The sequence below is a fragment of the Melopsittacus undulatus genome, chromosome 4 (assembly GCF_012275295.1).
Source record: "Melopsittacus undulatus isolate bMelUnd1 chromosome 4, bMelUnd1.mat.Z, whole genome shotgun sequence".
Taxonomy (NCBI): domain Eukaryota; kingdom Metazoa; phylum Chordata; class Aves; order Psittaciformes; family Psittaculidae; genus Melopsittacus; species Melopsittacus undulatus.
Window position 1 is genome coordinate 36,015,392 of NC_047530.1, and position 13,085 is coordinate 36,028,476.

The following is a 13,085-nucleotide window of genomic DNA, read 5'->3' on the forward strand; positions in this document are numbered from 1 at the left end:
CCCTGCCATAGGCAGGGACACCTCACACTAAACCATGTCACACAAGGCTCCGTCCAACCCGGCCTTGAACACTGCCAGGGATGGAGCATTCACAACCTCCCTGGGCAACCCATTCCAGCACCTCACCACCCTAACAGTAAAGAATTTCTACCTTATATCCAGTCTAAACTTCCCCTGTTTAAGTTTCAACCCATTACCCCTTGTCCTGTCACTACAGCCCCTAATGAAGAGTCCCTCACCAGCATCCCTGTAAGCCCCAGTCAGATATTGGAAGCTGCTATGAGGTCTCCACACAGCCTTCTCTTCTCCAGGCTGAACAGCCCCAACTTTCTCAGCCTATCTTCATATGGGAGGTGCTCCAGCCCCCTGATCATCCTCGTGGCCCTCCTCTGGACTTGTTCCAACAGTTCCATGTCCTTTTTATGTTGAGGGCACCAGAACTGTACACAATACTCCAAGTGAGGTCTCACAAGAACAGAGTAGAGGGGCAGGATCACCTCCTTCGACCTGCTGGTCACACTCCTTTTGATGTATCCCAGGATATGGTTGGCTTTCTGGCCTGTAAGCGCACACTGAAGCCAGCTCATGTTAAGTTTGATTTGCAATAGCATTAGTTGATGAAACTGGTATTTCAAACCAGTTGATAAGCTCACAGGTAGAGAACTGTTGTGTAAATATATCATGAGACTTCCAGAGTTCAGGAAGGAATTGCATGTTTTACACTCTCTGATATCTTAGTGGTTGAGCTGTTAGGTAAAGAAGATACCAATCGGTCTACTATTTCCTTTCTTTTCAAACTGGGAAAAAAAAGTAATTACAAAATATTTTTGTTTGTTCCTGACTAATCTTTTGCTTTTTTGGCCCAATTGCATTACCTAAATTTACCTAACAAAGTGGCCTTGAGACAAAAGACAAGCTTTGCCTTGTGTCCTAAGGTTAAAAATCTTCAAGGCACTAAGAGAAGTCTGCAAAAGATGTCCTACCTCCAACCCTGTCCATTCCATAATATTCTATTAATGTAGCTATAAATTCTATACACAGAGATACTATTCCTGCAGAACCAGTTACCTGCTTGTCTCTGCTCTCCAGGTGCTACAGGAAGCCCTGCAGGCATTACTCATGAAGTTACAGCATTGCTTTAGGCATCCTGTAGTACTCTTCATGAGAACCGTCTCAGCTTACCAATGCCAATGGCAGCATGTTGAGACCAACATTTCAACCCTCAGGAATATCAGGCCTGGGTACACAGCACCCTTTTCACTTACCACTTGGGCACAGCTTTCTAGTGGTGAGTGAAGGGAGGCATGGAAAAAAACAGACCTTAAACTCAAGCCAGCATAAACAGATTTCCTTCTCTTTTCTTATGTTCTCAGCAAAAAGAAGTGCACTGCCCCACCTTGTCTGCTCCAGCAGGAGGGACAACCCATGGAGGGCAGCAACAAGTGCCTATAAAATAAGCAGTCATGTATGAACTATAGATACAGCCACTCCAGTAAGGGCAAACAAAATCCTGGGAGCAGAAATCAGAAATGTATTCAATCTGATGCATTATACATCAGCCACCCCCAATTTTTGTGAGGCAGTGATACCACTGTTTCTGTTATTTCCTCTGATAAGCCCATTGCATCTGGAAGGCCAAGGAATATGGATTGGCCCCATCACCTGAGCAGCTCCATTTGAATTCTGTTTCACTGCAAGGCTGTCTGTGCTCTCAAACATAACCAAAATCCCCAGATATTCCCCCCCTAGCTTTGGCCAGCTGCTGACCCCCTATTTCAGGATGTGGAATAGCTGAGAAACTGGGCAGAAGACCATAACAGACCCCATGCAACCTCATGTTTTGTAACTCCTAGTACAGAATACCTATTTCTCTCCTACCTGCGTCCTGAAGCAGAGGATATAGATCTGATTTCACTCAGTTCTGGACAGCAGGAATCCTCTCTCCACATTAATGAGAAGGGGTTAAACCTCAAACCCAAGGCTTTGCCCCACACACACCCCTAATGCACAGCTGAACTGTCTTGGAGCTGCCTGCAACTTCTAAGCTGAAGGGTGAAAGGCAGTTCTAATGTAGACATCATCTCTGTTAAACTGTTTCTTATTTAATGGACTACCACGGAGATCTAAATGGAGATAAAGTAGCAGGGCTCAGAGAACAGCCAGGATGCTATCTTTATGCAGCATGACAATGTGCAGTGGTTAATTAGACACCGTTAACCTATTTTAGCAGGGGACATAACTGGGATGAATGGGGGGAAATGTCCTTGAAATCTTTTAATGTCCAGAGCTCATGAGAGCTCTAGACACACTTGACTCGTGCACGGAGCCACAGCTGGGTGCCAGAAGGCCACTGCGCAAGAAGTTCTCTCCTGCACACGCAGGGAGGTGTGAGGGCGGCCGACGCAGCTAGGGGTAAAGAAACCAGTTATAGGCGCTTAAGACGAACACTGAGGCGGCTGGGCAGGCGTGCCCGGACTAGCCTGGCGGGGCGGCAGCCGAGGCCGAGAGTGAGCTGGGAGCTCGGGAAGCCCCTCGCCAGGCCCGGCTGCCCTGCCCGGACGGGCAGCGCTGCGCTGGTGCCGCTTCGTTCTCGCCCGCCCCAACGCCGCCGGGGCCGCAGCCGCCGAGCCGGCGCTCCTCTGGGCTCCGAGACTGCCCCCCCCGGGGGCCGCCCGCCGCCGCATTGCCGGGCAGCGGCCGCCCTCTGCCGGGCTCTGGCGGCGTGGCGCCAGGCGCGGGCTCCCTGCGGAGGCTGCGGTCCTCGGTGCCCCGGGCGGCTGCCGAGCCTGCAGGAAGCCGAGCGCTGCAGCGGCTGCGGGACTTGGGGAGCGGTCACACGTGCGAGCGGCGGCGGTGCGGGCTGCCCCCGGGGCGGTGGGACACACCGCGGGAGCCGCGCGTCGAGAGCCGCGGGAGTTTTCGGTACTTCACAGAGCCCTGGCAATGGGGGAAGGATCTCATCTGCCGGCGTGTTAGTGTATTTCCTGGCATGTCTCAACCGCTTCTCTTCATTAATCACGTGGAACCAGAAAGCTGCTTCAAGCTGCCCCCCTGCTAAAAGAGCTAAATGGAAAAAAGGGGAACGTTCCGACGCACAGAGATAGATTTTGTTTTGAGGGAGCGGGGCAATCAACTGGACATGGGTCACTGGCCAGCATTATGCCTTTGCACTTCCATCCAAAACCATACCCACCTCAGTGCCCAACACTGGGCTCAGCCCACAGAGAGACATGAAGCCTTTTGCCTCCAGGGCATAGACTGTGATTCAGGTCTAGGCCTGAAGGAGGATGGGGGGAAAAAAGATTAAAAAGGACACTGTAGTCTCTTCTTCAAGTATTTTTTTTAGTGCCCATCACCACAGTGAGTGGGTGGTGAGCTACAAGTCACATCCTGTTCAACAGCCTAAGACACAACTAAGTTACACCTCCAATATGATGCACAAGTGCTAACTAATCAGTTCTCCCAGATCTCCAAGTGCAGGGTCATGGTCACTGCTTGTTTGCACAGGCACAGGGAGATAAAAACATTCGTCAAAGCTATATGTAAAACAGAACTGCAGCCCATGCTGGAAAGCACTACCACAGGGTTTTCTTCTCAGCTATTCCACTGCACCTTTCTTGAGGCTCCAATCAGTTGCTTCATTTTCCATCCCCTCTCCCTGCACTGTAGCAGCCTGGAAAAGACAGATTTGCCTTGACTAAATCGGGATGTTCAATCTTCACATCTCCTAAAACCAGGGCAAGTTTTGCCATTGATTTCAGCAGAGCAAGGACTACTATAAACCTTTATTTCTGTCACAGGATGTCATCTCACACTCACCCACTTCCCAAGCCCTGGGGCACATGGCTATCTGTATCTCCACAACAGTTTTGGGCAGACACACATTTTTTTAAAACTAATAGTCCCACCACACGCTTTCTGCCCCTCACAGAATCCCTGGGCTGTCTGGACCACATGCTGAACACACTGCCCTAGAACATGGCACTGGAGTGAGCAGGATGCAGTGATGAGCAAGCATGCTCTGGGGGGAGGGATCTGACAGACACTGTGCTAGCTGGCCCCAGCTAAAACGGGCTTGTGAGGCACCAATCAGTGTCTAGCAGAAGTGTTGTTTCTCCTCATGTCCTAATACATCGGCTTGCTTAACAGAAACAACAAAGGAGGAAAGCTCTGGCAAGCAAGACTTCAGGAACTGGCACGAAAAGAACAAGCTGACAGAGAGTTCACAGGGTCACTGAACCTCAGCCTACTCACTGCATCATCCTGTACCAGATGTTCCCAGGGTTCCCCCACTCGCTCACGGGTAGACAGCTGACCAGCAGAGCTGCTCAGAGCTCCCACTGAGCAACAGAAAAAACAACACCACTCAATACAAATTCCTGCTGTGTGGGAAAACAGTGCTGCAGTTTCTAGAGGTATTCACCACACATCTTCAGTCCCTGAGAACAGGGGCTCCTAACCACGCAATCACGTCTTCAGTCTCCAGTAAGCACCAGGGCCAACTCTCACACCAACTGGTTCTTGAGATTACAGAAGCATTTCAGTTTCCATTGAAAGGGAAAAGCACACTTCTCTGATCCTCATGGTTATGCGGAAGAACTCACTGCTAAAGGAGACAGACCTAGAGTGCACGGGAAAAGTATCTAAGGTTGGTTGTTTTTTTCCAATCCCACAACAGAGGTTGGGGGATGAAGGGATTGAAAGTATCACTGAAGAGAAGGACTTGGGGGTGCTGGTGAATGAAAGATTGTGCATGAGCCAGCAGTGTCTGCTCACAGCTCAGGGGACCAGCTGTATCCTGGGCTGCATCCAAAGGACCATGGCCAGCAGGTCAAGGAAGGTGATTCTGCCCCTCTGCTCTGGTGAGACCCCACCTGGAGTACAGCATCCAGATCTGGAGTCCTCAGAACGGGAAAGACATGGACCTGTCGGATCAGCTTCAGAGGAGGGCCACAAAAATGATCAGAGGGATGGAGCACCTCTCCTTTGAGGAGAGGCTGAGAGTTGTGATTGTTCAGCTTGAAGAAGACTCTGGGAAGACCTTATTGTGGCCTTTCAGTACTTAGAATGGGCCTATAAGAAAGATGGGGAGAGATTTTTAACAGGGTTTAAAAGAGGGGAGATTCAGGCTGGACATGAAGAAGAAATTCTTCACAGTGAGGGTAGTAAAATACTGGAACAGGTTGCTTGTGGAGACATTGAACAGAGACATTCATGGCCAGGCTGGATGTGGTTCTGAGCAACCTGATCCAGTTGAAGATGTCCCTACTCATTGCAGTGAGGCTGGACTAGATGACCTTTGAAGGTCCCTTCCAACCCAAACTATTCCATGATTCTATGATAACAGTGAACAAACTCATGATTCTGAAGTACCAGGCCAAAGACCTTTTACTTGTGGTTGGCCTCACTGAAAACATTTAAATGAAAAACACTAGAAAGAACTAGGTGTTTATTACCGAATAGCACCTTGTGCTGCCATATGAGAGATTCTGAAAGAAGATATTTTAAGAACCTGGATTAATGACTTCACAATAGTAGAGGATTTATATGGGAAGGGGGACTGGGGGATGGGAAAATAGGGCCAAGCAAGTAGATCAGGTCATCTTAGGTCTCTTTCCACAGGTAAACTGCATTAAGCGAGACTTCACAGCCAATTTAGAGGTGACCTACAAAGGCCAGACAAGTTTTTAGCTGTGGCTTTGACAGATACAAAAGGGTTGCAAAGTTGCATGCGTTCTTCAAGAGGGTTTTTCTTTTTTAAGTAAGAAATACTTGAGAAAGCAAGGATACTATTCCCTGAATTTGCTGATAAATTCCTTGGAGATGCGGAGAACTAAGGAACAAAGGTGTTCTTTTCCTCCATCATAAAAATCAAATAGACTTTACCCTGTGCACAATCTGCCACCTCAGCAGCTTACATGGACTGTTACCAAAAATGTCACGCTCCTGTTCCATTTTTGTCATGCAAGCTTCATTTTCTAACAGAGCAAGAGGCTACAGCCCTACCAGTTCTTCAGTTGCCGTGTCTTACAGGAAAAAGAAGTCAAAGAAAACTCCAGCAGCAGAGAATAAATAAACAAAGATCTAGCTTCAAAAAAAAAAAAACAAGAAAGGAAAAAGGAAGAACCAAAAAAAAAGGCAAGAGAAAAAGCAGAAACCCTAACTCTTTTACCAGGCTCCTCTGGGCACTGCAGAGACATTGGAATGGACACAACTGTAGCATTTGCCCTTTGCAGGAAACCCTGCAAGTCACACTAAGCAGGATTAAAAGCAAAAAAATCCCCCATCACAGCCATGGTACTGTGGGATTCTCAGGTGACTCTTCTGTCTTTTAGGGACTTTCCTTCTCCTGCCAGTTATCTTTACTGAGTCTAAACAGAAACACCAAGGAGAGCTCACCCCAGCAATGACATGGAGGGACAAGAGCCTGTTAGCATTCCTGGAACATCCAGCCTATTAAATCAAAAAAAAAAAAAAGGAAAAAAGAAAAGGTGGGGGGAGAGAGAGGAAAAATCCACCCTGGGCCTGCACATTGCAGCTCACCACCATCTTGATGTCCTTGATGCGTGCCGATGGCATGGAGGCGGCTGGCACCAGATCAGCCCAAGAGAAGGAATGAGAGGCCAACGGAGATTTATGTGAGGAGAGTGAGATGGACAAGGTAAAATTGTCAGGAGGAGTTGTTAGAAAGTAAAATATATTGTGACAATTCCACTCCTGCCGTTCATCAATAAACTGACAGATCATTTAGTGTCAATTAGGAGTGATAGATGGACAAGTCCCCATGATCCTGGGCCAAAATTAATGGCTGGGAGGGAGAGGGTGATTGAAAATGACGGCTGACATTGAGAGGAAAGTCCTGAAGGTCCCCAAGGGGCCATTACTTGCCTCATTCCCTTGCAGATCAATGCAGGGACAAACCCAAAAACAGACACTTCAAGACAAAACTTAATCAGACTTCCTTTTCTTTCTTCTCCATCTAAGTTGTGCCCCCTCACTCGGCAGCCTTGATCCTTTGTGTCTATGCTCTTCCTATCACTAAGGACATCCATAGATGTCTTCAGTGAGGCTGCCGTCTTCCCTACAGTGAGGAGCCTGGCTCTGCCCCTAACATGGCAGTGTCACAGAGAAGCCCAGCCTGAGATTTACCACAACACTGCTGGACTGGGAGTAGAGGACAGAAACAATGACAAAAGCTTCACCTACCATGTCAGACAGAAACTCGTGAGCACTCTACTACTCCCACTTGCAAAACAGGGATGGCTAGAGGTTCTATAAACCAGGGGTTTTATATAAAGTTCTATAAACTCTCAAGGGTCATTTCATATAGCTACAACACAGGATAGTTTAAACCCATATTTTTGAAACAGGAGGTTTTTAACTTTACTTACCTCTAGAGACCTTGAATCATAAAACTGCTTAATCTCTTAAATAACTTTTCTCCATCTCGAGGGTGTAGTCTCACCATTGCCCACCCTCTAAAGCTCTAAGTGATACCTACACAGAGACTGTGTTACCCTGCTCTAAAGGTCACCCCAACCGCATCCACTTCCTTCCTACATATTCCTTAATATTCGCCTTCGTGTTAAATGCATTCCTGCACAACATACCACCACTTCTGTTCCAAAATCTTCAGCATGGTCATTTTTCTAAATAAGTCTTGATTATTACAACTCTGCATGACCAGGCAGAAAGGAGAAATTTCAGTTGTAGCTGGAGCACTTGTTGCTAAACTGCCACAATTCCTGTAGAGAAAGGAGGTACACATGCAGGCACTGGACGGGACTTCCTACTGAAAGTAGCACTTGCATTTGCTTGTAGGGCCACCTGAAATAAGCCGTGTGTATTCCACACCAATACTAGCTGCTGCCTGCAGAACTGTATGAATTTTAAGGGGCTGACTGCAAGACCAAAGGGATAAAGGACCCAAGTGAACTGAAGTGTCCTGAGAAGCAAAGAAATAAAGATACTAATAGGGAAGAAAATGGCAGTAATTCTATAGAGAAAGTCAGATAGATGAGATCAGCAGAGGCTGGAATTAAATGGATCCAGGAAGTACCTCTCCTTGTCGAATCCTTACCAGTATGCAAAACTTTTTCCTTTCCTTTTCCCACTGGCAGGTACTTTGTATTTCTTCTTTCTGACGCATGAGATAACCTGACAATAAACCTCTGCTTTGCTTGTCACAAGTGTCAAAACTGATGACATTAAGAACATCAGCACAGCGTTCAGAATGGCACTTGGGCTCCATCCAGTGGTTAGAAAACTGCTTCTGTAGCAAACCCAGCTGTAATTACTATTATTTATATAATCTCATCAGGGTACCAGGCCCCAGGTGGCTGTCTAGGTTCTTGGCTGGTCCCCTTTCCTCTAATGCTGGGGCTGGAATATTGCTGGGATTACCTCTTCTCATAGAGACTGATTCTCCTCTTTGAATACATATTTCAATAAAGACAGTAGACTCAGGTGCAGAGGGCCCCACCAGTAAGGGAAAATGACTTCTGTCACTATTTTGCACCATTTATTTGCTGATTGCAGAGGACCAGTCTGAGGGTTTGCTCAGACACTTGTCTGCAGTCCTCTTCATTATCCAGATTTACAAAACAGGACTCCTAGCAATGACAGCTATTCTACAGAGGTACCAGGAGAGCAAAGTAATCTTTCCATGCTCAACTTCTGAAAACTGATCACTAAAGGCAGCATTTTATTAATTTTCTGGAATTTAAATACCTGACACTTGCAAATGCTATGGGAACTCATGATAAAATAGTGCATCTTACTTGCACACCATCTGTGCAATTTAATTTCAAAACTAACTGCAGGTTGGAAAACTTTAAGGGCACTTTTCTTCCTGTCTTGCAACAGTCTGAGACAGCAGTAGTTTGATGGAAGGAACCAGCAAGATTGTGAGAGTATCTGCAGGATTACCTAGGTATGACAAGAGCTGGGCAGGGAAGGGACTAAGAAGGAGCAGCAAAGATTGAAAAACAGAAAAACAGGTTGCAAATTAAATTTTACTCTAATATGTGCCAAATGGAAACAAAAAGAACATTTCCAAATGATGTCACATTGATAAGACTCTAAACTAGAAATACAGCATAAAGTAGTTTAAGTATCTGTAGCCTCTCTACACAGCCTAAGGAATAGAATAAAATAGAATAGAATTTACAATTTTGACATTGTCCATTTTGAAAAAACGAATTACACGCAGTACAATTCCCAAGTGTAGGCTCAGTTACACTGGCATAGAACTTCTTATACCTACATCAGATATATAAATAGAAGCATGTTATTCTAACTACATCTACAATTTGTGAAATTGAAGCAAGTTAACTTGATGGGCTTCCAAGCTGAGTCAAACTGGTTGAAAAGCTGTGGGGAGACAGAGCCTGAGAAAACAGAAACAACAAAGCTACAGCAACATTGGTATGACATCAGCCGATGACTCAGACTTTTCACATGAAGGCTTTACTCTGGGATATGTCACAAAGACAGCCTTACAGGCCAGCATCTCACTTTTATAAGGGAGACAAGGATTGAGATCACCCTGGGGAGAATACACAGCTGAAGGAAAGAAGACAGGGGAACTAGTTGTACAAAATCCTTCTACCTCACATGACCAAAGGAACTCAGAACAAACTTCTCCATCATAAAATCTATTCAATAAAAGCCCTTAATACAAATTAAACTAATACTGCCAGATACAACATGGGCATCATAGGCATGACTGGGCAAGGGTCACATCTTCACCTCATGTCCCTCAGAGTCTCACAGACAGAAAGGTCTGCAGCCTTCTATCTCCTGTTCTGCTTCTTCAGCTGAATTGAATCCAACCTCACAGGAGCATTTACTCCATACACCTGCTCTATCTGTAAACCACGCCACTGGGACACTGGACAAGCACCACTGATAGCTACTGCTCCAAATATATTAGATGAGGTTCATGTCAAACAATGGAAAACATCTCAAAGTAGCACATGTTACACACTGCTGCTGCGTTAGGAACCTTCACACTGTTCTCCAGGGCACATTAGGCACTGTCCTCTAGGCCCTTAATAACCATATTACCTCCAATCCAGACCTTCACCTAGCCTACAATTACATAATTTATTTTTCCTAAACAATGCCATTCACCCTTGTTCTCTGCTGTCACATTTCCACAAAGCTTCTGCTTGATCCTGCAAAGAACCAGGCTCACTAGTGGCATTTTTATTATAACCCTGAGGTGGGTGCATCTTTGCAATAGTAACTTCTAGCTGCAGCCAGCCTATGCAAAATAATACCATGATCAGAGTTAAGGTAGAGAGGCGCAGAAGGAGTTCAGGTCAAGATCTTTATTCCTTTACCTCAGTCTTCACATTTTCAGCTGATTTATTCTTCAGAGACCAAATGATAATTTTTCCAGAAAAGTACTGTTTTCCAGAAAGGCTGCCCCACAATATAGAACAACCTTCTCACCCCCCTCTGGATGTCCTCTCCCATTCTCAGGGTTCCAGGAAAGAAAACACAAAGTTTTTCCATAAATCAGTGCCTCCAAAGTATGTGTCAGGCATATACACTCTTTATTATAGGCCTTAATGTACACAAGCAATCTCACACCACTCTGTCACTGAGCCCTTCAGCTCTGCGAATAGGAAACACAACACCAGCACAATTTTACAGCTTGAAAAATAACAAATAGTTTGAAACCAAGTCATCTCCCAGTCTGAACTGTCCTTCAGTTTTCATACCCATTCTATTACCACATCCATATATTTCTTTTCCCTTAGGTGTCCTTCATAAGCACCAGGATTCTCAACCTACACTCTACAATTTGTATACTTTTTTCTTCCTATCTCTTATTGCTGACCATTTCCATCCATCTCCATTATACCATAACCCCATACATACACAAACATTGACAAATTTCACCTTTACTGTCAAGGCTGATCATTGAATCCTGAACTGTTCATTGCATTCTTGTCAGTGGGGCACTGTCATTTGTCACTCTCCTGGAAAGGGCACAACCAGTCAAATCCCCCCCTCCCTGCTCCTGCATTTAACATGCTTATTATGTTCTTGACTCCTTTCAGTTACTCTATCAGGTAAGGAATACACTGCCTCTGGCAGACAGTGACACGTACACAGTGGCCCAGCCAGGCCAATTTATAAAGAGCATTAACCAGCAGAACCAAGGAAGAACAGTACCTCAAATAGTTTGAAGGAGAAACACACACCATCTACAACATCCAGAAAAACTGTTCCAATGCTTGTAACAGCAAGGCCCTACTAGTGATATTCACTTAATCCTTGCCTAAGCCCCTTATAGTAAGGAAAAACATGAGGACTCACTTGGTAGATGCCAGTACAGCATCATCTGCCCAGCCTCCTTGCCGGCGTGGAGGTTTAGGTGGTGGACCCTTTAAAACAGAGAAGACACATTAGAGCCAGCTCCGGTCTAGCCAAAGTCAAGCCAACTGAGACACCAGGTCCACACATATTAATGTAACATCTTACCAAATAATAACTGGAGGGGCAGCGTTTAAAATGTTGTCTATTCATAAAATAAAAGGAAGACAAATACTACAGGACAGGGGTTTAGGTGTCTAGGTAAACAAAAGATATATTACTCTAATCAGTATCTTGACAAGTTTCTCATCTGTGTATCTTTGACTTGTCCAGAACACACAGTACAGCAGCAGACTGATCCACAGATAATGTATTCTCATGGCAAAATATGGCTACTGGGAACTGCTGCCCACATTTTAGTGGGGGGTATCACATGTTACATCTTTCCTAGGGTACAAGTCAGCACAATTTAGACATCTTGCTTTAGACTGGGAATTGTTCCTAAAAAGTGCCTGCTTTTGTCCACTGCCTAGAAGAGGAGGTTAGATGAAGTGCAGATACAGCCAGCCATACCAAATACCTCTAAGTTAAAGTTAGTTGAGATGAAACCCAGCACTGCCACCACTGAAATGCTAAAGGGGAAGTTCATCTGGAGCTTGAGGGCACTCCCTGCTATTATCTTGCATTGTTTCCTGTGGCACTCTGCCGTGTGGCAAGAGAAAACAGGAATTCAGTCTGGGGGTTATGATGGGAATTTTCAAAGAACAGGGCTATGACTTCCCACCGTGTGGGAGCAGCCTATTCCTTTTGCAGTTCTGGGCTCCGTTCCTCCTGCCTGAAGCACCTCATGCAGCAGTGCCTTCAGTGGTTTGCATAACAGGCAGTGGTGAAAAGAGGCATGGTGAACCCAAACGGATGAATTTCAGTTTATACAGCTCCCAATTGTGGTGCCCATTGAGGCAAGATGGGTTGCAGGGTCATGTGAAGCGAGTATCATGAGAAAGGATGATGTGTAAAAGATGTCCCAGAACAGGGAAAAAATGGCAATTGAAAAGGAGTCTAAGTCGGAGCAATGATGGGGGGACAAGTGGCTCCCACAGCTTTTATTAAGGGAATGAACTGGGTCACTTCTGAGGATTTTTGACTTGACAGACAGGACCTTGCATGTACAGTGGGGTCAACCCTGAGACAAAACCAAATTACCTCTTGCTACAAATGAGGAAGGAGTTGAGCTAACCCCTGATGGTAGGGGTCTTCCGTGTTTATTTCCTGAAGTAGAAGCATTGTTTGCGAGTGTGGGAAATGAAGAGACCCTGCCAGGGGCAGCCACTGCCTGCTGCAGGGACGGGGCATGACCCTGCATAGCTCCCTGATAGGAGCAAAAATAGTCATCCTCCAAAAATAAACAGGGAGCAGGAATGAGGCAGGAGCTGCAGTCCCAAAATACCAGCTTTCTTCAGCAAAGGGAGCACAGGAGGGCAGAGGGACAGGCAGGGAGCGTGAAAAGCAGGAAACAGCCTCCTTATATGGGCTCATCCGCAGGGGACAGAGCTCAGTCGACTGGAATGACCATGTCACAGAATGTGAAGCCTTCAGGGGCCCAATTGAATGGAGTTTTCTGATCTTTAAATGATTCCCCCAGATTCTTAAGATGCCAAACCAGAGAAGAGACTACAGTGCCAAAAAAGGAGCATTTTGAACTCAGTTCATCTGGACACACCCAGAGCCCAGGAAAAAGGGGAAAAACACACCACATA

At 45.9% G+C, this 13,085-nt stretch overlaps 1 protein-coding gene across 1 annotated transcript in view; it reads right to left on the minus strand.

The window, feature by feature from the left end:
- IFT43 (intraflagellar transport 43) overlaps window positions 1-13,085 on the minus strand; it is a 48,173-nt gene that overhangs the window by 20,167 nt on the left and 14,921 nt on the right. The window contains exon 3 of the mRNA XM_034062142.1: window positions 11,332-11,399. Within this exon, the coding sequence (XP_033918033.1) occupies window positions 11,332-11,399 (68 nt within the window). The remainder of the gene's footprint in view (window positions 1-11,331; window positions 11,400-13,085) is intronic.